The sequence below is a fragment of the Scyliorhinus canicula genome, chromosome 18 (assembly GCF_902713615.1).
Source record: "Scyliorhinus canicula chromosome 18, sScyCan1.1, whole genome shotgun sequence".
NCBI lineage: Eukaryota > Metazoa > Chordata > Chondrichthyes > Carcharhiniformes > Scyliorhinidae > Scyliorhinus > Scyliorhinus canicula.
Window position 1 is genome coordinate 94,497,749 of NC_052163.1, and position 27,023 is coordinate 94,524,771.

The following is a 27,023-nucleotide window of genomic DNA, read 5'->3' on the forward strand; positions in this document are numbered from 1 at the left end:
ACCTGCATGGAGCTACACTGGTCATGGGTGGGGCTCTAATATTGATTTTTCCAGCATCGGTCATTGATTGCCATGAGGAAAGCAACTGCAGTTAAAGCTCTACTCTGATTTTTATGAACTCTTTGAGATGGATGGCATCTGCCTGCCTCAGTTCAGTTAATTGTTCCTGCTGGGTCACTCAGCCGGCATGCAGACTTTGCCTTAGTGCACTTTCAGTGATTAACTCGGGCAATTTCAAATCCATTTTACAAGTTTGTTGGAATATAAGCAGTATAGTAATGCCGTGGTCAGCTTATCATTACTCTCCCAGAATAAAGCTCCAAACTATTGACCAACTTCAGAGGAACTCATGCCATAGGATTAAATGCAAAGGAATCCTTCTCTGCATAATTTTCGTTTGGTTTGGGGGGGGGTGCCGGGAGGAGGAGATCCTGTTAATGTACATGTAGGAAGATAAACAGGTTCTTCTGTAGTTCCAAGTTGACTCTTTTTCAGGTCCGTTTTTGGGTTCACTGGGACAGGACGAAAAAGCCAAAAACAAAATGCGATTAGACATCTGAAATAAAAACAAAAAATGCTGGCAAAACGCAGCAGGCCAGGCAGAATCTGTTGGAGCAAAACAGAGTTAACAATTTCAGGCCAGTAATGGAAAACCTGCAACATTCACTTGGTTTCTTTCTGACAGATGGTGCCAGACCTGTTGGGTATTTCCATTATTTTTCTTTGGGAAGAAAAAGTCATTGGCACACAGTCAGGTGAACCCGCACCATCAGAAAACAATTGTGAATCTTTAGTCCTGTGCGTCAAGATATTAAAAAAGTAAAATATTAGGGAGGGGAGAAATAGTTTTAAGGAAATGGTTAACTATATCGATGATTGTCCACACCAATATTTCTTGGCGCTTTCACTGGCCCGTAAGGTTAATTTCATCTTTGGAATGTCAAATTTCTTATTGATAATGTCAATTCTATATTTATAAAGAGTGTCTTTATTTAGCTTCTATCTAAATCTAATCATTGTTCAAATGTTTAGATAGGAAAATTAAATAGTGAAAGATACCAAGAACCTTTAACTTCCTCGTTTACTGTGTGATTACTTCAGTGTTTGCTTCTCCGACAGCTGGCATTCACTGCTGCTGCATGCCAGGAGATTCATTTGACTCGTTGTCAGATTTTAGAGTGCCATCAGAAAAAGGGAAGTCCATGCCACAGTGATCATTAAAGCTTCGTGGGCATCTTTCCTTAAAGTTGGCGGTGAGCACCATTGCTTTGCTGCCCTGACAAAATCTAACTCTGTGCCCAATTAAATGTTTTTGTGTGACCCTGGCGGAACTCAAATTGAGCGTCCATGAGCAGGTTATTGCTGAGTGAGTGCTGCTTGATAGCATTGCTGATGTCTTCTTCCATCGCTTTACTGATGATGGAGAGTCGACAGGGCAGGAATTGGCTAGGTTAGATTTGTCCTGTTTCTTGTGCATGGGACACACCAGGGCAATGTTCCACATTGCTGGGTCAATGCCAGTGTTGTTGTACTGGAACAGCTTGGCTAGGGTGCAGCAAGTTCTGGAGCACAGGTCTCCAGTACTATTGCTGGCATATTGTCAGGGCCCATAGCCTTTGCAGTATCCAGTGCCTTCAGCCGTTTCTTGATGTCATGTGGAGTGAATCCGATTGGATGAATACTGGCATTTGTGATGCTGGGGACCTCTGGAGGAGACCGAGATGCGTCACCGACTCGGCACTTTTGGCAGAGGATTGTTGTGAATGCTTTCGCCTTGTCTTTTGCACAGATGCAGAGATAATTGAGGATAGGGATATTTGTGCAGCCCTCTCCTCCAGTGTGTTGTTTAATTGTCCACTATTCACAGCTGGATGTGGTAGGACTGCAGAGCTTAGATATGATGTGTTCATTGTGGAATCACTTAACTATCTATTATGTGCTGATAATGCCATTTGGCATACAAGTAGTCCTGTGTTATAGCTTTACCAGGTTGCCACCTCATATTTTGGTCTGCCCAGTGTTGCTCCTGGCATCCCTCCTACACTCTTCATTGAACAGGGCTGAGCCCCTGGCTTGGTGGTAATGGTAGAGTGGGGTCATGAGGTTGCAGATTCTGCTGCCCACATCGCCTCATTCCTGAGCTGCGAGATTGGTTCGAAGTCTATCCCATTTAGCACAGTGTTAATGCCACACAACATGGTGAAGGGTATTCTCAATGTGAAGATGGGACAAAAACTGTGCAGTTGTCACTTTTACCGATGTTGTCATGGACAGATGCATCTGCAGCAGGCAGATTGGTGAGGATGAGGTCAAGTATGCTTCTCCCTCTTGGTTCCCTCACCATCTGCTGAGTTCCAGTCTAGCAGCTATGTCCTTTAGGATACATTTCATACAGAACAACAGATTTGAAGATAGTTTAGAAAGAAACCTAAGGCGGCGCAGTGGTTATCGTTGCTGCCTCACAGCACCGAGGACCCGGGTTCAATTCCGGCCTCGGGTCACTGTCCATGTGGAGTTTGCACATTCTCCTGTGTCTGTTGGGCATCGTGATAGCACAGTGGTTAGCACAGTTGCTTCACAGCTCCAGGTCCCAGGTTCTATTCCCGGCTTGGGTCGCTGTCTGTGTGGAGTCTGCACGTCCTCTCCGTGTCTGCATGGGTTTCCTCCCACAGTGGGAAGATGTGCAGGTTAGGTGGATTGGCCTTGCTAAATTGCCCTTGGTGTCCAAAAAGGTAAGGTAGGGTTACTGGGTTCCGGGGATAAGATGGAGGTGTGAGCTTGGATAAGGTGCTCGTTCTAAGGGCTGGTGCAGACTCGATGGGCCAAATGGTCTCCTTCTGCACAGTAAATTCTATGATACAGCCAACCTGGTCTGTGGTGGTACCACTGAGCCATCTTTGGTGCTAGACATTGGAGTCCCTCACCCTGAGTACATTTTGTGCCGTTGCCACCCTCAGTGCCTCCCAAGCGGTGTCAAACATGGAGGAGTACTGATTCATCAGCTAGTAGTGGATAGACGGTATTTGATAATCAGTAGGAGATTTCCTTGCCCATGTTTAACCTGAAGCCATGAGACTTTATGGTATGCAGAGTTGAAGTTTAGGACTCCCAGGGAAACTCCCTCCTGACTGTATATCACTGTGCCGCCACCTCTGATCGGTCTGCCCTGCTGGTGAGACAGGACTTACTTAGGAATGGTGATAGTGGTGTCTGAGACGTTGTCTAAAGATATGATTGTGAGTATGACAATTCCAGGCTGTTGCTTAACTAGTCTGTGAGACAACTCTCCCAACTTTGGCACAATCTCCCAGATGTTAGTATGGTGGACTTTGCAGGGTCGACAGGGCTGGGTTTGCCACTGTCGATGCTGGGTGATCCATCGGTTTAATTCCTTTTTTGTGTTTTCGTAATGACTGAGTGGTTTGCTGGGGCATTAAGAATCAACCACATTGCTGTGGGTCTGGAGTTATATGTAGGCCAGACCAGGTAAGGATGGCAGATTTCCTTCTCTAAAGAATATTAGTGAAGCAGGAGTTTTTATGACAATTAACAATGGTTTCATGGTCATCATTAGACTTTTAATTCCAGATGTTTTTTACTGCGTTTAAATTCCACCATCTGCCGTGATGGGATTCAAACCCGGACGACCAGATCATTACTCTGGTTCTTTGGATTACAAATCCTGCTACAGCCTCCCTCAGCACTGGTGTGAAGAAGAACAGGGATTCCTATTTTTTTGTCATGGGCAGTCATTATTCCTCAATCAACAGCACCAACAAATAAAACGGATGATCTGGTCATTAACGCATTGCTGTTTGTTGGAGTTTGCTGCTTGCAGATTGACTGCAAGGTTTCATACAGAACAACAACCTTGAAGATAGTTTAGAAAGAAACCTAAGGCGGCAAGGTGGTGCAGTGGTTATCGTTGCTACCTCACAGCACCGAGGGCCCGGGTTCAGTCCCAGCCCTGGATCACTGTCCATGTTGAGTTTGCACATTCTCCTGTGTCTGCGTTAGTCTCACCCCCACAACCCAAAGATGTGCAGGGTAGGTGACTTGGCCATGCTAAATTGCCCCTTAATTGGAAAAATTTATAAAAAATAAAGTAAATAAACCTTCTTTGAATAATGTCATTAAGGTAAAGCTGCTCAAATAATCGGCACAATTTTAGCTGATTTACTGAACTCTGCCATGCCATCAGTTTGGATCATTTTCACACAATACTTGGTAGAATGAGGCTTTCATCTCACACCGGGCCATCTATTGACCTTTATTGATGAATGTGGTGATGACATTTGTGGGGTTTGATTTCTGTTAGCAAAAAATATGATTCCAGTGCCTTACAAGGGTGGTGAATCCACATTCAACAGTAACTTTCACAAGGGCATTGGATAGATATTTGAAACAGGCTGATTCTCTGAACCGTTGACTAATTAACACTGGTAACGTAGAAACTCTGGGCCTTTTACTATTCATATTGAACTTGAGTGTGACAAGTGTCACCAATGTGAAATATACTAGGCAGTCAGCATCAGTGAAGAGAGAAGAGTGAATATTCCTCATATGAATTTGTTCACTTCAGGGGCTGACTGATCTGTGCTTCCAGTTTTTTCCATTTTTAGAATCATAGAATGCTAATACAGAAGGAGGCCACTCAACCCAATGTGTTTGTTTAGGCTCAAAGTGTGATTGTATATCCCCACAGATTTTTCCCCTTCCAGTATTTATCCAATTCTTGGAAGGCTACTATTGAATTGACTTCCGTCGCCTTATCATGCAATGCATTCATAACTTTAATTAAATTTAATTTGTAAATTCTCCTCATCTCACTCGAGTTCCTATGTTGGGGTGGCAGTGGTTAGCACTGCTGCCTCACAGCTTCAAGGACCTGGGTTCGATCCTGACCTTGGGTCACTGTCCGTATGGAGTTTTGCCCATGATGGCGTGGGCCTCACCCCCACAACCCAAAGATGCGCAGCATGGGTGGATTGACCATACTAAATTGCCCCTTTATTGGAAAAAACAGTTAGGTACTCTAAATTTATTTTTAAAAAGACTTCCTTTGTCAATTACCTTCAATCTGTGTAATCTGATTACTGACCCTTATGCCACTGGAAACTGTTTTACTCCTGATTCTGTCAAAACCCTGCATGATTTTGAATACCTCTAAAAGATTACAGGGAAATTGAGTACTGTTTGAAAAATAAATTGGCATTCATGGGCACTGTGTTTTCCCAAAGTGTTTCATAACTAATTAATTAGTTATGAAATCAAGTCATTGATTTATCTCAGTCAACAGGGCAGCAACTTTGTGCAGTTGATAGAAGAATGTTGATGAGGACACCCGGATAACTCTAATTTTCTTCAAATAGTGCATTGGAATCTCCTACATCCACTTGAGTAGGCGGGTTAAATCTGTTTAATGTCTTATCCAAAGGACAAGGCCTTGTAGAAACATAGAAAATAGAAGCAGGAGGAGACTATTTGGCCCCTCGAGCCTGCTCCGCCATTCATTATGATCTTGGCTGATCATCATCAAGGTCAATACCCTGACCCCCCTCCCCCCACATGCCTTGATCCCTTTAACCCCAAGAGCTATATTGAACCTCGGACCCTGGTGCTGTGAAGTCACAGTGCCAGCCACTCTGCTACTATGCTGCCCTCTAGTTACCTTCTACCTCCCTTTTTGAATAGCAGGGTTACATTCGCTACCAACGGGCAGGTGGTGGCATAGTGGTCACTGGACTAGGAATCTGGAGATCCGGGGTAATGCTCTAGGAACCTGGATTCAAATCCCACCATGGCAGATATGGAAATTTGAATCCAATAAGAACCTGGAATTAAAACTCTAATGATGACCATGAAACCATTGTCGAGTGTTGTAAAAACCCATCAGATTTACTAATGTCCTTCAGGGAAAGAAATCTGCCGTCCTTACCCGGTTTGGGCCTGCATGTGACGCCAGACCCCCACAGTGATGCAGTTGATTCTTAACTTCCCCCTTCCGAAATGACCTAGCATGACATTCAGTTCAAGGGCAATTGGGTATGGGCAACAAATGCTGGCCCAGCCAGTGACGCCCACATTCCAATAACGAATTTTAAATTAAAAAAAAAACCTCCAATCTGTATGAACCATTCCAGACTCCAAAGAATTTTGGAAAATGGCCACCACTGGATCCACTATCTCTAGGGCCATTCCCTTAAGTTCTCTGGGATGAAGATTATCAGGCCCTGAATTTGTCTACCTTCAATCCCAATAATATTCTCAAAACCATTTCTTTGCGAATACTAATTTCCTTCAGCTCCTCACTAAAACTTGTGTTTCTCGGACTTCCGGTGTGCACCATGGAGTGAGTGGTCACACACACGGCAGCTCCTGCTAAGATCACAGAAAATAGCTCTTTTTTAAGCAATATGGAGTGGAATTTTTATGAAAAAGTATAGGTGAATGTAGGAGGAGTTTTTTCACTCAGGAATGATATGTTTCTTGGTTTCCAGTCCCGTAGAAACAGTATAGGATTTGGCTGGGGCTGCAGCAGAGAGACAAAAGCCTATTCAGCATGCAGGCGGGGGAAGGGCTGTGTTAGAGGCCTCAAGCTGAGCTGAGGGCCCTTGTGAAAGCTGGATTCTAGCAGCAAAAGGAACAACTGGAAAATATCTCGCCATGGGCTCTTTTAAGGGCCTGCAACGGCGCTGATTTGATTTTTCCCCAGGTGGGAATGCAGCCTCGGCCCTTGGCGGCCAGTGGATGGGCTGGACTAGAAGTGGAGCGACCAGAAAATCAACTTTGCAGCAGAAGAAGGTGCGAGGCAAAAAGGACAAGATGGCGGCGGGCGGGGAACCGGCAGCGTGGCAGCAGTGGGCGAGGGAGCAGCAGGAGCTGCTGTTGCGCTCCTTCCAGGAACTAAAAGCTAAGATCCTGGAGCCGTTGAGGGCATCGCTGGACAGGCTCGGGGCGACTCAGATGGCTCAGGTGGCGGAGATTCGGGAGCTGCAGCAAAAGGCTTCGGAGAACGAGGATGAACTCCTCGGCCTGGCGGTGAAGGTGGAGTCGCACGAGGCGCTTCACAAGAAATGGACGGCAAGGATGGAGGAGATGGAGAACCGCTCCCGCCGGAAGAATCTGCGGATTTTGGGCCTCCCGGAGGGGCTGGAAGGTTCGGAATTGGGGGCCTACGTGGTCCTGATGCTGAACTAGCTGATGGGCGTGGGGTCGTTCCGGGGACCCCTAGAGCTGGAGAGTGCCCATTGGGTGCGGCTGCGGAAGCCCAGGCCGAACGAGCCACCCAGGGAGGTGTTGGTCCGATTTCAACGCTTGGTCGACCGTGAGTGTGTGCTTCGTTGGGCGAAGAGGGAGAGGAGTAGTAAGTGGGAGAATACGGAGATCAGGATTTACCAGGACTGGAGTGCGGAGGTGGCGAAGAGAAAGGCTGGGTTTAACCGGGCGAAGGCAGTGCGCCACAAGAAGGGGGTCAAGTTTGGCCTGTTACAGCCGGCACGCCTGTGGGTCACTTATAAAGACCGCCAACTTTATTTTGACTCCCCGGAGGTGGCCTGGACTTTTGTCCAGGCAGAGAAGCTGGACTTGAACTGAGGACTGGAGGCTGGGGAACGTTGTACGCAGCCCGGAGGCTTTGTCCTCCTTGATATCCTTTCGTTCTTTTTGGTTCTATTGGACGATGTTTTTTTTTGCGCTGTCTTACCTTTTCTTTTCTGCTTTTTAGGACTGTTATCTGTTTACTTGGGTGTTTTATCATATCATGTTGGGATTTTTATTATTTCACTGGTTATGGGTTTGGGTGGGGTTCGCGGCCCTGTTGGGTCATGTGCCTGTCTTTCCGTGTTTTGGGTCGGGGGGCGGGGCTTGGGATGGGGGGGCGCGGGCCTCTCCCGCGCTGGAGAAGCAGGGGGCGGGGTCGGCATTGGGGGAATAGTTGGGGGACACTGGGGAGGGTAATTGGGGTGGCGGGATAAGCCGGGGTCAGCAGGAGTTGGCTGACTTACGGAAGTACAATGACCGGAGTTACGCAGCTAGGGGGGGCCCTAGCTTTGGGTGGGGAGGGAGGGGGGGGGAAGAGTGGGGGGATACCGGGTTGCTGCTGGAATGGCCAAGGAGGAGCTGGAGCGTGCAGAGGGGATCAGGATGGCGGTCTGTCGCTGTGTGGAACGGGCTGAGCGGGGGGCGCGGGCACGTGGCAGACTACGGAAGGGTGATGGCTAGTCGACGGGGAGGGGGGCAGGTGGCCCTCCGATCCAGCTGATCACCTGGAATGTGAGGGGACTGAATGGGCCGGTCAAACGGTCCCGCGTGTTCGTGCACCTGAGGGGGCTGAAGGCGGACGTGACTATGCTTCAGGCGACGCACCTGAAGGTGGCAAATCAGGTCAGGTTGAGGAAGGGGTGGGTGGGCCAAGTGTTTCATTCGGGGCTGGATGCAAAAAAACCAAGGGGTGGCGATCCTGGTGGGGAAGTGGGTGTCGTTTGAGGCGTCGAGTGTGGTGGCAGACAGCGGCGGGAAGTACGTGATAGTGAGCGGCAAGCTGCAAAGGGAGCGGGTGGTGCTGGTCAATGTATATGCCCCGAATTGGGATGATGCAGGTTTCATGCGGTGCACGTTCGGCCGGATTTCAGATTTGGAGGTGGGGGGCCAGATTTGGAGGTGGGGGGCCTGATAATGGGGGGTGATTTCAACACGGTGCTGGATCCGCCACTGGATCGATCCTGAGGGGGTTTATGGACCAGATGGGAGGGGTGGATCCTTGGAGGTTCGCGAGGCCGAGGGCCAGGGAATTTTCATACTTCTCCCATGTGCATAAGGCCTACTCCCGGATCGACGACTTTGTTTTGAGTAGGGTGCTGATTGCGGGGGTAGTAGACGCTGAGTACTCGGCGATAGCCATTTCTGACCATGCCCCGCATTGGGTGGACCTCGAGCTGGGGGAGGAGAGGGACCAGCGCCCGTTGTGGCGCTTGGAGGTGGGGCTGCTGGCGGACGAGGATGTGAGGGTGTGGGTTCGAGGATGCATCGAGAGGTACCTGGAGGCCAACGATAATGGAGAAGTCCGAGTGGGGGCGGTCTGGGAAGCGCTGAAGGCAGTGGTTCGGGGGGAGGTGATCTCCATTCGGGCCCACAGGGAGAGAGGGGAGCAGAGAGAAAGGGAGAGATTGGTGGGGGAGATGGTGAGGGTGGACAGGAGGTACGAGGAGGCCCCGGAGGAGGGATTGCTGAGGGAGCGGCGCAGCCTTCGTGCTGAGTTCGACTTGTTGACCACCAGAAAGGCGGAGGCTCAATGGAGAAAGGCTCAGGGTGCGGTGTACGAGTATGGGGAGAAGGCGAGTAGGATGCTGGCACACCAGCTCCGTAAGCGGGATGCGGCTAGGGAGATTGGTGGAGTTAAGGACTGGGAGAGGAAATGTGGTGCGGAGGGGGGTAGACATTAATGGGGTCTTCAGGGACTTTTATGTGAGACTATATTGGTCCCAACCTCCGGCGGAGAAGTGGGGGGGGGATAGGGCTCTTTTTGGACCGGCTAAGATTCCCGAGGGTGGAGGAGGGACGGGTGGAGGGTCTGGGGGCGCTAATTGAGCTCGAGGAGCTGGTTAAAGGGATAGGGAACATGCAGTCTGGGAAGGCGCTGGGGCCGGATGGGCTTGCCGGTTGAATTTTACAAGGCGTATGCAGACCTGCTGGGCCCCCTGTTGGTTAGGACCTTCAACAAGGCGGGGGGGGGGGGGGGCTTTGCCCCTGACGATGTCTCGGGCGCTGATCTCCTTGATCATTAAGCGAGACAAGGATCCCCTGCAGTGTGGGTCACACAGGCCGCTCTCACTCCTGAATGCGGACTCCAAGTTGTTGGCAAAGATCTTAGCCACAAGGATAGAAGATTGTGTGCCGCAGGTTATCCACGAGGATCAAACGGGGTTTGTGAAGGGGAGGCAGCTGAACACTAATATACAGAGGCTCTTGAATGTTATTATGATGCCGGCGGTGGAAGGGGAGGCGGAGATAGTGGTGGCGCTAGATGCGGAGAAGGCCTTTGATAGGGTCGAGTGGGGGTACTTGTTGGAGGTGCTGGAAAGGTTCGGGTTTGGGGAGCGGTTTGTCAGTTGGGTGAGGCTATTGTATGAGGCCCCGATGGCGAATGTGGCCACGAATAAGAGGAGGTCGGAGTATTTTCGACTATACCAAGGGACAAGGCAGGGGTGTAGGGAGTACTTTTTGCACTGGCAATTGAACCCCTGGCTCTGGCGCTGAGGCAGTCGGGGGATTGGAGGGGGATGGTCCGGGGTGGGGAGGAGCACCGAGTGTCGCTCTGTGCGGATGACCTATTGTTGTATGTGGCGGACCCGGTGGGGGGAATGCCGGTGGTGATGGGGATTCTCCGGGAATTTGGGGATTTCTCAGGGTATAAGCTTAACTTTGGGAAAAGCGAGCTGTTTGTGGTACACCCGGGGGACCAGGAGGGGGGGGGATTGGGAGGCTCCCACTGAAAAGGGCGGAGAGGAGCTTCAGGTACTTGGGGGTTCAGGTAGCCAGGAGCTGGGGGGCCTTGCATAAGCTAAACCTCAAGGCTGGTGGAGCAAATGGAGGAGTTTAAGAGGTCGGATATGCTGCCGCTGTCTTTGGCGGGTAGGGTGCAGTCAGTCAAGATGACGTTGCTCCCGAGGTTTCTGTTCCTGTTCCAGTGCCTCCCCATCCTTATCCCGAAGGCCTTTTTCAGGCGGGTTAACAGGCGCATTACGGGGTTTGTGTGGGCACACAGAACTCCAAGGGTGAGATGGGTGTTCTTGGAGCGGTGCAGGGTTGGGGGGGGGGGGGGGGGGGGGGGGGGGGGGGGGGGGGGGGGGGGGGGGGGGGGGGGGGCTGGCGTTGCCCAACCTCTGTGGGTATTATTGGGCTGCCAATGCAGCGATGGTGCGTAAGTGGGTAATGGACAGGGAGGGGGCGGCATGGAAGAGGCTGGAGATGGCATCCTGTGTGGGTACGAGCCTGGAAGTGCTTGCAGCGGCGCCGCTGTCGCTCCCTCCGACGAGGTATACCACGAGCCCAGTGGTGGCAGCTACCCTCAAGATTTGGGGCCAATGGAGGCTGCACAGGGGGGAGGTGGGGGCCTCAATACGGGGGAACCACCGGTTTGTTCCGGGGAGAATTGATGGCGGGTTCCTGAGTTGGCACAGGGCAGGTGTCAGGAGGCTGGGGGACCTGTTCATAGACGAGAAGTTTGTGAGCTTGGGTGAGCTGGAAGGGAAGTTCAGGCTCCCCCCGGGGAACACCTTTAGGTACATGCAAGTAAAGGCGTTTGTCAGGCGGTATGTGGCGGGGTTTCCCTTGCTGCAGCCACGTGGGGTCCAGGACAGGGTGCTCTCGGGGGTATGGGTTGGAGAGGGGAGGGTCTCGGAAGTGTACCAGGTGATGCAGGAGGTAGACGAGGCCTCGGTGGAGGAGCTGAAAGATAAATGGGAGGAGGAGCTGGGTGAGGAGATTGAGGGGACGTGGGCGGATGCTGCCCTCCTCTTTGTGTGCGAGGCTTGGCCTCATACAGTTTAAGGTACTGCATAGGGCTCATATGACCGGGACAAGGATCAGCCGGTATTTTGGGACCGAGGACAGGTGTATTAGGTGTTCAGGGAGCCCAGCAAACCATGTCCACATGTTCTGGGCATGCCCAGTGCTGGGGGAATTTTGGAAGGGTGTAGCAAGGACGGTATCGAGGGTGGTAGGATCCAAGGTCAATCCAGGCTGGGGACTCGCAATAGTCCGGGAGCCGGGTGTGCAGGAGGTGAAAGAGGCCGGTGTTCTGGCCTTTGCGTCCCTAGTAGCCCCGGCGGAGATTCTTCTTCAGTGGAAGAATGCGAGGCCCCCAAGCGTGGAGGCCTGGGTCAACGATATGGCGGTGTTTATTAAATTGGAGAGGGTGAAATTTGCCCTAAGGGGGTCAGCGCAGGGGTTTTTCGGGAGATGGCAACCATTTCTAGATCTCCTGGCAGAACGGTAAAAATAAAAGGTCAGCAGCAGCAACCCGGGGGTGGAGGGGGGTTGTCTCTTTGTTTTTGTTTTGGGTTGAATATCTGTTTTTTGTCAATGACGGGCATTAATTTATTGTTTCTCTTTTGTATTGGGGGGGGGGTTCTGTTTTGTTTTTGTTCTTAGAATTTTCTGTTATTTTCTTTGTGAAAATTTGAATAAATATCTTTTTTTTAAACTTGTGCTTCTCAGAACTTCCGGTACATTATTCATGTCTTCCTTTGTAAAGACCGAAGCAAAGTATGAATTTAGTTCCTCATCAATTTCTTTGTTATGAATTCTCCCATTTCTAACTTAAGTTTTTATTCACCTTTTTCTCTTTATAAACCAATAGGAAATTTTACAGTCAGTTTTTATATTTCCCACTAGTTTACTTTCAAATTGTATTTTCCCCTTAATCAATCTTGTGGCCTGCCTTTGCTGAATTTTAAACTGCTTCCAATCCTCGGGTATATTGCTTTTTCTTGTTAATTTGTCTGCCTCTACTTTGAATCTAATACCATCTCTAATTTCCTTTCAAAACCATGGTTTGGCCGCCGTTCCCTTTCTTTTGGTACTCTTGTACCAAATAGGAATAAACATCTTTTGGAGTTCACCTATTCGTTCCTTGAATACCTTCCGCTGTCCTTCATTTCAGTAATACAAAGAAGAGAACAATACAGCACAAGAACAGGCCCTTCGGCCCTCCAAGTCATGATACCACCCATGGCCAAAACACTCAGCACTTGCTAATGTCAAACCCCACCATACCCATCCTATCCATGCATTTGTCGAGATGCCTTTTGAACAGTATCTGCTTTCACAATTTCCCCAGGCAACGCATTCCAGGCACTCACCACCCTCTGTGTTTTTTTTTTTAAAACCTGCCTCGCTCATCTCCTACACATTGCCCCACGGGCCTTAAACCTATGCCCCCCCCCAGTGACTGACCTCTCCACTTTGAGAAAGAGTGCCTGCCCATCCACTCTATACATGCCCCTCATAATCTTGCAGACCTCGATCATGTCACCCCTTAACCTCCGTTCTGATTACGAAATCAGTCCGAGTCTATTCAGTCTCCCCGCACAGCTGACACCCTCCAGACCAGACCATCCTTCTGGTAGTGTGGCGACCAGAATTGTGCGTAATATTCCACGTGCGGCCCCGCCAAGGTTCTACACAAATGTAGCATGATTTGCCAGTTTTTATATTCTTATGTCCCATCCAATGACGGCAAGCATTCCAAACACTTTCTTGACTACCTTGTCCTTTCATGTTGCCACTTTCAAAGATCTGTGGACCTGTACTCCGAGGTTTGACTTTCTATATTCCTAAGAGTTTTGCCATTTACTGTATATTTCCCCTCTGTTAGAAGCACCAAAATGCATTATCTCACATTTGTCCGGTTAAACGTCATTTGCTATTTCTCTGCCCAAGTCTACAACCTATCTATGTCCTGCTGTATCCTCTGACAATCCTCAGCACTATCTGCCATTCCATCAACCTTGGTGCCATCCGCGATGACATGTTTCCCAGTCTGTCGTGGCCAGCATTGTATATAGCAGCATTTCATTGGCACTACACAAAAATGTCAAACCTAAGTTGTATCAAGATGTGGTGTGGGGCTTGAACCCACAACTTCTCACTCGGGTTTTGCCACTGAATTTTGCCACTGACCAAACATTGCAGGAGAAAATAACTTGATTCGGGAGAGTGGGCAAATATATTGGAAATGCAGTTCAACGTAGATAAAATATGAAATTATGTATTTTATGGCGGTGAATCAATGGAGTATACCGTAAGTTAAGATTTGTCCAAATGGACTGCATGTAATATTTCATTAATTTCCCTCCACCTCAAGCTGTTGAACATTTAGCCACCAGTAAAATAGCCGTGCAAATAACTTTTTTCCAAACTTCCAGAACCACAAAACTGGAGCAGGGCAAATGAGTGAGTAAGAACGAATGCCCAGTAGAATTGCAATCTGCTGGATTATCAGAATTTGTGAGCCATGTGGCCGCAGGTTCCAGTTAGGATAATCTTGCCCGAAAGGTAAAATTGATAAATTGTGCTCTGCAAGTTCTTTCTCAGTTATTTCAGTTTTTAGTTGCCAAATATTTTCTTTAGACTGATAAGATTTATGCTGATTTGTTCTCTTCAGTGCCCAGCCCGCCACTGGCATTGCATATTCACATCCATCCACGCCAGCCAGTTATACCGTACAACAAGCTCCACCAACAGCCCATGCAGTCACTGCAGCGTATGCTCCTGTACCTGCCACACAAGCAGTGAGACCAGTGACCTCAGCAGCATATGGAAGCTATCCAGCCGTGCATTCTGTGACAGACTATAACTATGGACTGAGGCAACAAGAAGCAACACCACAGCAAACACCGGCCACAACACAAAACTACCAGGTAACCTATATAGCATTTCCTGCTCCAGAGTAACAACAGCAGTTTTACTTGTGGGGCATCATGAGGGAGTCCTTTGTATAGGAGGTGGGTACATAAATTATGTTCTATTTAATACTCTGTAATTGGAAATGCTTATCCATTTCACCATTTGCCCCTGTGAAATTTGGTTTTAACTTGACCATTTCAAAGAATTTTCTTGCTTTTTGCTGCTTTTCCTGCTTTTTGATGTCCAGCAAAATAGCTACAAATCTTTTCTGCATAAATAAATGCTAATGATGAAATGGTGGATCTTCTAAATGAAATAATGGAGCCTGAGTGCAAACTAAAAGTGAATGTCTTGTTTTTTGATTCTGTCATCTAGGTCTGACAATTGTAAGTCTTAGTGGTTACTTGCCTTTGGGAAGATGGTTATTCACAATGTTACAACGCTCATGGAAATTTCAGCTAAGCTGCTTTTTCACATAAAGACATCACAAAATTAGAGCTAGGTCAGTTGAGATTAAAATCCAAAAGCAGTTTGTCTCAAAGGGTACTTAAATCTGGACTTATCTCCCCCAGGAAGCTATAGCTATTGGGTCAATAGGAAATTTCAAAACTGGTGTCGGAAAGTATTCGTTATGGAAGGGTAACATGGAGGAAAAAAACAGCAGACTGAAGTTGAGGTACAGATTGCTGATGATCAAGGGGTTGAATGACTTGTTCCTGCTCTAGAATTTATCTGTCTAGTCATCTCGATTAATGACTCGGCAAGCCTTTTGTTAGCTTGTTTCGTCTGAATAATTGTCTTTGAGGCATTGCATGTCTCAAGCTGCTCAATGAATTTAAATCTTCCAACATTCAGATATTATGTTGTCCCTTCCTGTTGTCAAAAAGTGGCAAATATGCATTGCTTTCACAATGTATGTTTGTGTTTTGAGCTCTGCACTTGGTGGCAAACTGTCTTCCATGTTGATCTATTTTATGCATTTCTTGTAATGAACAATTTGGCAATCAATTTTTTAAAAAAGTGCTTCGTACCTAATGTTGCTTTGTAATGTGGATTGTAACTGTTGAATTCATATAGTTTCTGGTTCTACATTGGGCAACACCACAAGTCAAACAAGCCACAGAAGTAATTTGGAATATGCAAATAAAAACTGTACCCATAAATGGTTGCTACATTTCAGAAGGTTATTAAAATAACCTTAATTCCAGAATCTAACTTTCAAATCAAAGTATTGTTCTAATAAGTTCTGGTAAGGGTTCTTTAACTTAACTGAGAGCATCATGAAATTAAGCAGATCAAAATTCTAGCAATTTGGAGCAACAGGGCATTTATTGATCAGGGCATTGGTAAAACTGTGAACAGGTTGGGGAGCCCTTAGCAGCAGTTGCACCCGTGCAGTTGAAATCTGTGGAATTACATCGGCTGACTGTTACTATGAAAGGAAAATGTAATTTCCCCAAATATCTTAGACTTAAATGTAATGGGCTACATGGTTGCATATTGATTTTGACATTTCTGTGGATCAGTAGCCAGTACAGAGCCTAGTGTAAAATTGAAATTATTTCTTCCTAAGAAAAAAATGCCTTCGTGCTAGAACATTGCATCCTTAGATTATGTGCTTCCCTTTTTTGTTTTGGAAGGCAGTCTGCTCACTTTCAATTTCTCAATAACCAGGTAAGTAATACCTCGTATTAAACTTTTCTTTTCTAGGTTTCAAAAACACCTATGGTTTTTGTTTAATGCTGAATGTGCTTGGGGGCAATTAAGGGGAAAAGACAAAAGCATTGGCTGTTCAAAAATGTTGAATTTAATGCAGAAATATTGAATGTAAATGTTGAATGAGTCTAAAATGTTTTGTGTGTTTTTTAATTTAGGACTCTGGGGGTGATGCAGGAATTTCAGGAACTATTTGTCCAATAATGTGCGCTGTGGACTTAATCCAAAATTGTTTGAAATTATTGTGTGGCACCAGATTAAACTTGCCAAGTTCAGCTAAAACCTATGCACTATTCCGTGTGTCGCTTTTCTGGATATTACTTTCAATTAGCAAAAATAGTGACAATTATGTGGAAGTGGAAGCCTCACTTTTCACATTTCATTCCACAGTGAAATTTGCAGCTTATACCGTCAAAACGTTATCCTGATATACTTGATTTGAAATTCAATATACATCTTAATATAGTTATGGATGCTTTTCAGAAACTCCAAAAATCTATGGGGAAAAGCATCATGCTGAAGCGCAGAAATTATTACAGACGTGAACCGATCAAACCTCAAACTTTCTGGTGTATGTTTAATAGATGGAGATTGTGGGCTAGAGCCATTTTGAGAACATCTGGTTCAGAAGGGTCTCTGCCTTTTAAAATGAAGGTATTTCTGAGTGTCCGCACCCACTTCCTTTGGGGAAACTGACTGTAGACATCAAGGTATCAAGGTATTTCATCTGCTGAACCTTTTCCAGGTTAGATTTGTAAATACTGGTGGATGTAAATTTTGTGAAATTAATTGGGAAAGGTTACATGAAAGCTAATCAAGGGCATTTTAAAAAGGCAGCAGCCCTCATTCCTTTCCATTCTGCATTCACTTGTATCAAATTCAACATCAACCAATAATTCCATATCGTCGTAAATGCTTGGTCCAGTTTTATTGTTAAAGGTTTCGGTCTTTCTTTCCTCCCCATCCCCTTTTCCACAACAAAAAATGGTGATCAATGCCTGAGTACAGTTCCACAGATGGCAGCAGTCCTCTGTTACCTCATACAAGCCGCCATTCTTGGTGTGTCCCTGAACGATTGAGTGTTGGGCTTTTCAATCAGTAAGGGGGAGGCATGGCTCCGACTCTGTGCAGCACCACATCATGCATTGACCTATTGGGGAGCTCAGGGTGAGTGTTTGTTTATGTCTGAGGTACATACACACACCTTATTGATGGGGTGAGAATGAGAGGGGACTGGTATTTACACCTTTTTAAATTTGCAAATACTAAATTGTATAGGTTTTTAATGGCATTAATTTTTAGGAGCATAACTATTATTAACCTCTCTATCCTTCGAGACCGTACTCCAGCATTGATGAGGAATTCCACCAAATCAAATTTTTGTTCCTGTATATCTAGTTTATTTGGATCACAATCTGTCTATAAGCTATTTCTAAAATTGTTCAGCATTCTGGTTTCTTGGGAGTTCAAAGTCCTAGGTGAAATGCAATATCAATCTCCTCTGTAATTCAGCAGCAATTGACATTCTCACTGCCACAGGGTTGTTACTGGAAAAGGGAAACGTCACAATGATACATTGTAGGAATGAGACATTTTTGGAAATTCTTGATGCTGCCACTGGTTCCTTAACCTCGGAAGAGTTCCATTCCCAGCACTAATATCTCGCCATGATAAACTGAAGAATTCAATGTCATTTAAAGTTAAACTAATCTTTTTTTAAAAAAATATTTTTATTCAAATGTTAACATTTTTACATTTAACACTCACATTACAAAACAAAATAAACCCAAAACCAACCCCCCCCCCCCCCCCCCCCCCCCGCACGCCTTACACTTTTTAAAAAGTAAATGTTTTTATTGGGTTTTTGAACAAGGTATAATTACCGTTATGTACACAGAATAAGAAATATATATCTAGCTCTGTGCATCTGGCCGAATTATTCACACCACGTAAGTACGTGACTGTTTGTGAGGGGGGGCGGGGACTGGCTGGGGCAAATATACATTTGGGTGCCGGGGAGATAACCACAGTGTGCGACACCTGGCAGGGCCGCGTGCCGCTGTCGCCCGCCTCTCCCGGAGGGCTCTCGCCACCGTCCCCTGCTCGCCTCCGCTGCTCCTCCCGTCCTCCATCCCCAACCTCCTCGTTCCCTGCTCCTGGAGATGTCATGCACGTTTTGGCACCCTGTGCCCGACTTCCGGCTCCTGTTTCCCTGCCCCCCGCCCCATCCCGCTGGTTCTCCTCTCTGGTCCCCCCCTCCCTCCACGGTTTGCCCCTCTCTCCTCAAATTTGGCTTTCTTCTTCTTCCCCCCCCCCCCCCCCCCATGGTTCGTCCCTCCTCAAATTCAGCTTTCTTCTCCCCCCCCCCCCCCCCCCCATGGTTCGCCTTTTTTTCTTCAGGTTTAGCCGCCCCGTCCCCCTCTCCCTTTCATGCCTTGGCTACCCTCCCCTGATTCTTGACTAAGTTCTCCTGATTCTTGGCTACCTGGCTATTCTTCCTCTTGTTTGTTGGCCACAAACAGGTCCCGGAACAGTCGCGTGAATGGCTCCCACGTTCTGTGGAAGCCGTCGTCCGACCCTCGGATGGAGAATTTGATTTTCTCCATTTGGAGAGATTCCGAGAGGTCGGACAGCCAGTCTGCAGCTCTGGGTGGTGCTGCTGACCGCCAGCCAAACAGGATTCTACGGCGGGCGATCAGGGAGGCAAAGGCAAGGGCGTCCGCCCTCCTCTCCAGGAATAGATCTGGCTGGTCCGAGACCCCGAAGACCGCCACTTTCGGGCATGGCTCCACCCTCACTCCCACCACTTTGGACATTGCCTCGAAGAAGGCTGTCCAGTACTCCACCAGTCTGGGGCAAGACCAGAACATGTGGACGTGGTTGGCCGGGCCTACTTGGTACCGTTCACATCTATCCCCCACCTCCGGGAAGAACCTACTCATACGGTTTCTTGTTAGGTGGGGTCTATGTACCACTTTTAGCTGCGTCAGGCTGAGCATTGCGCACGTGGAGGTGGAGTTGACCCGATGCAGTGCTTCGCTCCAGAGTCCCCATCCTATCTCAATCCCCAGGTCCTCCTAAAGTTAAACTAATCTTAATGAGATGTTTTAGTATGGATTGAAAGATTCCATTTATACATTAGAGTAGCTCACTTGAAAAGAAGGGTTTAGAAATATTATCGCGGTGACCGTATACATACACGCAGTCTGATTCAATATCCAAGCTTTGAAAAATTATATTATTGCAATCATTTTAATTCCGTGATTGTCCACCTAAATGGTAAACTGAAACTGTAACGGGATGCTTTTTCAATGAAGGAAGAGGGGAAAAAACCTATTCTTCAAGTTTTCATTTAATTATTTAATTTGAATATCACAGCAGGGCTATTGGATATGTTTTAAGGTGACTTGTTTTAGTAAGTTAAATGACTTTAGTTTGTTATGTTGTATCATCTCGCGATATATTATCTTTTATGATTAGTTGATGTTACATGGGTTATCAAACTCTTAGGTTGAGGTGTGTAAACGTTTATGTACAGAAAGGCCTTTAAATCTTGATATATTTCAACTAAAGGTTTGGTGGCTCTGTTAAATTAAAATTTAAATGGGTTTTCAAAAAAAAGTGCAGGTTGATTTGCAATCTGCTCAAACTTGCTGCTCCATACTAGATCAGATGCTAGATTGTTGCCGTGTAAACTACAATCACAAATTAATTTGTCTGAGCAAGTATTCATTCTGCCTTAATTTGTCAGTGTTGAATTATTTGGATACGCAACTTTTTATATAAGTGTAGCCACACTAGAGTTTTGTATATAGCACAAATTATATATTTTTTAAAACAAACTCTTCCACATCACAAGTTTTACTAAACTACAAGTGTGTGTGTGTATTGATATCTATATATTTATATATATATATATATATTGGCATTGATCTTGCCATAATGAATCACAAAGTTTCTTTCTGCAGCAGTACTACGCACAAGGAGGAAATTCGGACAAGACAGAGTGGGGTTGGATGACAGACTTGATCTATGGTTCATCTAAGGTGCTTGTGGAGAAAGCTTAATTAACTTTGTATGTAAGGTAGATAGCTGCTAACCTGTCAGCTCACAACGCGTATCTCCTTTTAATGCAGTTTTAAAAATTTAAAAGCATTAGTATAAAGTTTTTAGCAATTAACATTTATGAATTACAAGAATTATTCATTTGCAAAAGTATTTTTATTTTTTTAATGAAGTATATGTTTATAAAGTGGATAAAAGGTACACAGCTGGCTTCTGCAGTCTAGTTTTATAATATCAGTGGTGACCCTGATCATCTAAGTAATCAGCAATAAAGCTGAGAGTTGACTGAGCTGGTCCAGGTCATGAATGGTATAAAAGCTGTGTCTGGCAAGTGTGCATCTTGTACTTGTCTGATTTTTAAAAAATCTTTCAGGTGCTATTTGTGTAGCCATAGACATGTCTAGTATTTTTATATTTCAAATGAACCTATTTCGCCAGCTCGTCGGGGTTTTCACTTGTAAATTCAGTGTAATGCTACAGGAAACATCTCTCACAACCCAAAACCCGAGTGTTGTGTGATGATTTTAATTCCGGGTCTCCCATTGCTCAACAACCGATCTGTAATCATCATTTTTTCATCCTTCTATTATTAAGCTCGAAATCCTACCTCCTTCGTCAAGTTTGGAAAGACAGCATCGTTAATTAAACTAGGTGGTCCTCCACAGTTCAAGTAGAAGTTAACAAAATTTTCAAATATGCCATTACACTTAACGATGACACTGTTGTGTTGGTTTGGTTCATATGCACTATAAAAATCCTCAACTGCAAAAATCAGATATGTGGTCTGCTCACACTGTTGCTTTACTTTAAGTCAAAAGAATTAAGGGGATATGGAATTCCCCCTCCCCAGCCTGATTATACCACAGCTCCACAGGTTAGAGCTGTGCTATAAGTTATCAATCCTACTGAGAACCATAGCGCATAACCCTGTCAACAGTGGGTTACTGATTGAATATATGTGCATGTGCCGTACGCTTATCGAGCATATCGGACGTATTGAAATTAGTGTCAAGTGTTAATGGTATCCTCAAGAAGGCAACAGCTCCTGATGACTAGTAGGATACTACTTTTTGGTGGAGGGTAGCTTTGTGTAATATTCCAGCAGTTTTGTGTTGCAGTCATTCATGTATTTTCCTTGTCTGGAATGTAGGACAATTACAGTTATGCACGTTCAACAGCAACAGCACCAAGTTACGATAAACAGTACTATCAGCAACCTGTCTCCGCTGCTGCTCAACCTCAGCACACAGCTACAGATTCCTACTACCAGACAAGTGAGTGAAATGTTTTCTGGATTTATGTTTACATTGAAGGTTGACTAATAGGACGGAACTTGGCTTCGCATTTGCTTAGCTGGCTAAATCAGGGAGTAGCTGAGCCACACAGCTTGGAAAGATTCCACGTTTAGTCTTGGCCTGTGCTGAGTTAGTTGATCTCAGCAGGCTGGTGATAGAGACTTATTTTTCCCAGACCAGAGAGGAAGCCAAGATTCCTGTACGGATCATTTTCCAGTGATTTCTCGTGAAAAGTGTTCAATATAACCATTAGATGAGGACAATATAGGGTTTGGACACGATCAAAGCCTGTGACTATCACTTTCTAGGTGCAGCATGAAGAGTGGCCTCTTAAATGAGATGCTGGGTACTGTGGAACCTTGCCTCAACAAGAGCTGTGACTTGATGGAGAGAAACAAAATAGAAGATTTTGTTGAGCCTTAATTTTTCTGAATTTTGTGTGTTGTGAAAATCCATGCAAATGCTTAACCTGCCAGAAGAAATTCTGAAGAAATGATAAAGGCTGCAGAAGCAGAAAACAATCAAAAGTAATAGCAAATAATAGTGATTGGATATTACAACCTTTCAAGAGGGTACATATATTGGGCAGAAGGTAAAATATCCCAATCGTTTAAAACAGCATCTTCTCTGACTTAAATGGCTAATCTTATGGACGATTTATGGACTTCTGCTCATGCTTCAGAGTTGAAAATTATTTAATTTGCTCTGATTTGCACTTTAGATTCTAAAATGGATTCATAGTAGACAACTACAAAGAAGTTCAAGATGCAGGTCAGATTAGCTTTTTAAAATATTTTTAAATAGCTAATCTGACCTGCATCTTAAACTTGTTTGTAGTTGCCAACTTTGAATCCATTTTAGAATTGAAAGTGCAAATCAGAACATTTCCTTTACAGTGAGGCATGAGGAGGAAAGGGATTGTCCATGTGCACAGACCACTAAAAGCCATGTTCCCTCTGCTGTGCAGGTGTCTGGTGGGATTATAGTACAGGTTCCCATAAATGTTAGCTGAACTTAAAGGAATGAATTAGGAGGCCAGTTGCATAAATTTGGTTAATATTTCTTTTGAAGAAGGTTAAGGGTGCTGATCTGCATTGCTTGTTGAAAATGCTGAATGGATTTTATAGGGAAAGTATTGTACTGGCAGACAAATCCAAAACAAGGGGCCATAATAAAATGGGGGCTCTTCAAAGTGAAGTGAGATGTACCTTTCCTCAGTCTTGGAGATCTGGAACTCCTCACTTTCCTTCAGAAGGCTGTGGGTGTTACGATAATGGGGATTTCTGAAACGGAGGTTGCTGGACTTTTATTTGGCAAGGACATCTAATGATATGGATCAAACACAGTTGAGTTAGATTATTAGATGACTAATTTGAGTAGTGGAACAGACTACAGGATTCGACTCCTGTTCCCTTGTTTCCAAGCAACTACTTGCATGGCATTGCCTATTTAGATCTCTGATCTTAAAGGGATAGGTCAGCCAAACAGCTGCACATCATACAAGACCAGAGACAACAATGATGCCATGGGAAATCTGCAATAGAATTTTTTCTTAGGATGTGGAAAACCCATACTAGTGAAAGTGAGTGGGTGGTTCAGTGGTTAGCACTGCTGCCTACAGCGTTGAGGACCCGGGTTAGATCCCGGGTCACTGTCACGCCTACAACCCAAAAATGTGCAGGATAGGTGGATTGGCCACACTAAATTGCCCTTTAATTGGAAAAGAAAATTGGATACTCTAAATTTATTTTTTTTAAATAGTGAAAGTGAGCAATTCCTATGAAAATTGGTGCTCTTGCTGAATGTGTGAACAGTATTTGCATATTCTAGTTTACGTTTGATGGTAGAAAATTTGGAAGACTTTTTTTTCAGGTGTGTGTGTGTGTGTATATGTATGTGTATTTATAAAAAGCACAATAAAACTGGAAATATTCAGCAGGTCAAGCAGCATCTGTGGAGAGAAAAGTCATTGACCTGAAATATTAACTCTGATCCCCTCCACAGATGCTGCCTGATCTGAGTATTTCCAGAAAGTTTTGTTTTTATTTCAGATTTTCAGCTTGTGCAGTAGTTTGCCTGTGTACAAGAAATCATAATTTAAGCTATCCTGTCAGACACACTAAATGTCAAAGGTGAGGTTTGAATTTCTCCAGTATGTCTAGGTACAATCAAGTCAGATAACACTTGGCCTTTATTTGTTTTTTAGTAGCTCCTAAAACCAGTTTCAGCCAGTCTGGAACACCATACACACAAACACAACAATCGAGGCAAGTTACTGCGATAAAGCCAGCACCCACTCCAATCCCAGTTACCACCAGCTTTACAGTGTATCCAGTGGTAACGACAGTGCAACCGACTGCCCAGCCTACTGCAGCGGTGGCCACAGCTGCTGTATCTTACACACAGACACCCTCCTACAATACTACACCAGTTAGTTATTCAGGTAAGCAGTCTCCCTTTTTAAAATACTTATTCATTATTGTTTTGGTATTACAATTCATGTGCCTGTGTGGTTGAGAATGTTTGATTAAAATTAGTATGCCATTTCTATATGACCATGTTTTTCTCTTCCGCTTTATTCCCCTTAACTCTTTACATACTGTCCTGTGTATATTATTCATTTGAGTTCTCTCTTTATGCTTCCTTTTGCACCTGTCTCTGCCTGCCCCCCCCCCCCCCCCCCCCCCCCCCCCCCCAGCCGGTTTCGAATTTTGTATACTTTGTTTCTTAAGTTGAGGTTATTTTATATGTTCTGCTACTTTCTTAGAGGGCCCAAATGCCTCTTCAAAAAGAGCCAGGACGTTTCAGAGCAGTATGTTGGTGTTGCATCTTTTTCTGTGTGAAGATTAATTAACAAAGTAGCATAGCGCCACACACCAGATTTTGTCATTGGTTTTAGTCAGTGCTTTCTGCATCCTCCAATTTGCCAGCTTTCGCCTTGTGTCCAGACTGTAAAGTAGAATATCTTGCTGCTCTTTTGTGAGGAAATTAAAATTAACATTAACCGTGGCAATTTTTCAATATTTAAAAACTGTTGTTTGGTTACTGAATAAGGATGATGATTAAAACATGGTGCCGAATATTCACATTTTTAAACTGGTGGTAATTAGAATTCTGTGTTTTATTAGGGTCAAGTTACTCTGGATATGAAGCTGCTGTGTATTCTGCTGCTACTTCATACTATCAGCAACCACAGAAACCCTCTGCCACCACTTGGACGAGCACTGGGACTGGCACAGGCACTAGTACCAATACAGGAAGCACTTTCATCAAAAAACCCGCCTTCCAGAACAAACAGCAAAAACCGAAGCCACCGCCTAAACAGCCACAGCTACATTATTGTGATGTCTGTAAAATTAGCTGTGCTGGCCCACAGGTAACTGGGTGAGATAAAAGTGTATGTTGCTTGCATAACTATTTCAATTTGCCAATAAATAATGGGTCTCTTTAATCCAAGGTATATGGTTTAGGTTTTCTAAGGAATAGTGGCCAGATTTTCTCAGATTTGTGCATCTGTATTTTAACAATGTTGGTTCTTGCTGAGTGTTCTTGTACCGCCTTATCTACCCACATAAAAAGCCTTGCAGATGACACCGTTGCGCATCACACTTTAAATTTAGGTGATCCATAAAACAAATCTGGTAGTTTAGGTAATCCAGTGAGCAACCCCATGCTAGGGTCTGATAGTGTACAAAAGGAAAATCTGTTCTCCACACCAGAGTTTCCTCTTGTGAAAATGCTACCACACGTTGGCATAAGATTGTAATTACCTCGTCTTAGATGCAACCTATTTCTGTAAAGAAATCACAGAAGACCACAGCCGATTCCGATGATGAAATTAAGATCTGGGCTTACTTTAATTCCCCTGGTTCCTCGCTTCCCTGACTTAACAAAGTTGCCAAGAGACTCCAAAGCCAAGATAAGATCCTTATTGTGCCTCGGTTGAGCACTGTTTCAGAGCATTACCATCGTAATCCATATAGCTCCGTACCACATTACCAGGATTTGGGGGTTGCAGGCAAAATGGACTTTTATTGTTTAATTCAAGTTGCCTTGAGAAGGGGATAGTGGGCGTTTCTCTGGGACTGCTGTAGTTATTATGGAGTAGTACTCCCAAAATGTTGTTGGATAGGGAGTTCGATGTGGTAATATGTCACAATCCAGGATGAGTGCAAATAGCAGGGAACTTGGAGATGCAAGTGTTCCCTTACATCTGTTGCTATGACTTTCTCAGGGTTCAAGGTCATGCGTTTGGTAGATATTACTAAGAAGCCTTTGCCAGTTGATCTGTGCATTCTATAGGTAGCACTACAGCCACAATATGCTGTTGATAAAGGGAATTGCTGTATCTGCTGAGCCCTTTTACCCCTTTTGAATCTTTCATTCTTTTGAAATGTGTCATGTTCATACATTTAACAGCTGATGGTCTGTCTCTTACTGACAACTATTGTGCTGTAGTATTGAACAAATGGATTTGATCAGATCAAGGGTGCACCAAGATGGAAGAAACAATTTGCATTTTTTGAAACGCTACATTCCTACAGGTTTTGCATTTAACGGGTTGTTAATGGATCAATCAGTACAATACTGCTTCCATGATTAAATTAATTAAATGGTTATACATTGTTTATTTGGAGATTGACGCATTATGTCATTGTGCAAAAGAATAAATTGGTATACCCAGTTTCATCACTCCAAACTATATTGTAATGTGTATCTATACTGCTTTCTCCCAACCATGACTGCATTCTCTCTCTCTCTCTCTCTCTCTCTCTCTCTCTCTCTCTCTCTCTCTCTCTCTCTCTCTCTCTCTCTTCTATCTCTCCCCCCCCCCCCCCCCCCCCCCCCCCAAAAAAAGACTTACAGGGAACATTTGGAAGGCCAGAAGCACAAGAAGAAAGAAGCAGCTTTAAAAGGTGGAAGTCAGACTACCAGTGGGCCACGTGGAGCCCAGGGCCAACTGCGATGTGAGCTCTGTGATGTATCCTGTACAGGTGCAGATGCCTATGCTGCACATATCCGAGGTGCCAAGCACCAAAAGGTACTGAGAAGATGATATAAGTACAGAAAATGCTGAAAGTGCCTGGCGTGTTTTTCACATCTAAAAGAATGGATTAACATTTCTGGACTACAGATTTGATAAAGGCTGTAAACCAATGTTGTTTTCTTTAGGTGCGAGCGAACATTGTGTAATTTCAGCATTTTTCCTTTTTCCGCAGTAATAGTAAAATTTATTAACCACCAGCGAGTTACCAGATAACGGTCTGCTTACCCTTCCAGACTAAGGCCTACAATGTCCATGGATGCAATTAGAGCTGATTGGTGCAGTATGTTTTCTAGGTGTGTGAGACCCCACCCGACCAGCGCTCTCTAATAGCACATGGCAGTTAGAAAGGAAATACTTTTTTTTAAAGCAACAAATATTGAATCAGGAAATCAACCACTGAGATAAAAGTTGTAACCATGCTCCTCAATCTTTTGTTCAAGGCTGTAGTGCTGAGTAGTGTCTCGTGGAACTGCTTCAGGGGTCTGTCTCTG

At 45.2% G+C, this 27,023-nt stretch overlaps 1 protein-coding gene across 9 annotated transcripts in view; it reads left to right on the plus strand.

The window, feature by feature from the left end:
* LOC119953153 (zinc finger RNA-binding protein-like) overlaps nucleotides 1–27,023 on the plus strand; it is a 65,653-nt gene that overhangs the window by 10,790 nt on the left and 27,840 nt on the right. Inside the window, exons 3-9 of one of the 9 annotated variants that reach the window (XM_038777064.1) lie at nucleotides 14,168–14,423; nucleotides 16,054–16,083; nucleotides 20,094–20,171; nucleotides 21,341–21,464; nucleotides 23,692–23,928; nucleotides 24,614–24,861; nucleotides 26,344–26,526. In XM_038777064.1, coding sequence (XP_038632992.1) covers nucleotides 14,168–14,423; nucleotides 16,054–16,083; nucleotides 20,094–20,171; nucleotides 21,341–21,464; nucleotides 23,692–23,928; nucleotides 24,614–24,861; nucleotides 26,344–26,526 — 1,156 coding nt within the window. Of the gene's footprint in view, nucleotides 1–14,167; nucleotides 14,424–16,049; nucleotides 16,084–16,825; nucleotides 16,844–20,093; nucleotides 20,172–21,340; nucleotides 21,465–23,691; nucleotides 23,929–24,613; nucleotides 24,862–26,343; nucleotides 26,527–27,023 lie in introns of those variants that run through there. The other 8 variants (XM_038777066.1, XM_038777065.1, XM_038777072.1 and 5 more) reach the window with 8 other exon arrangements.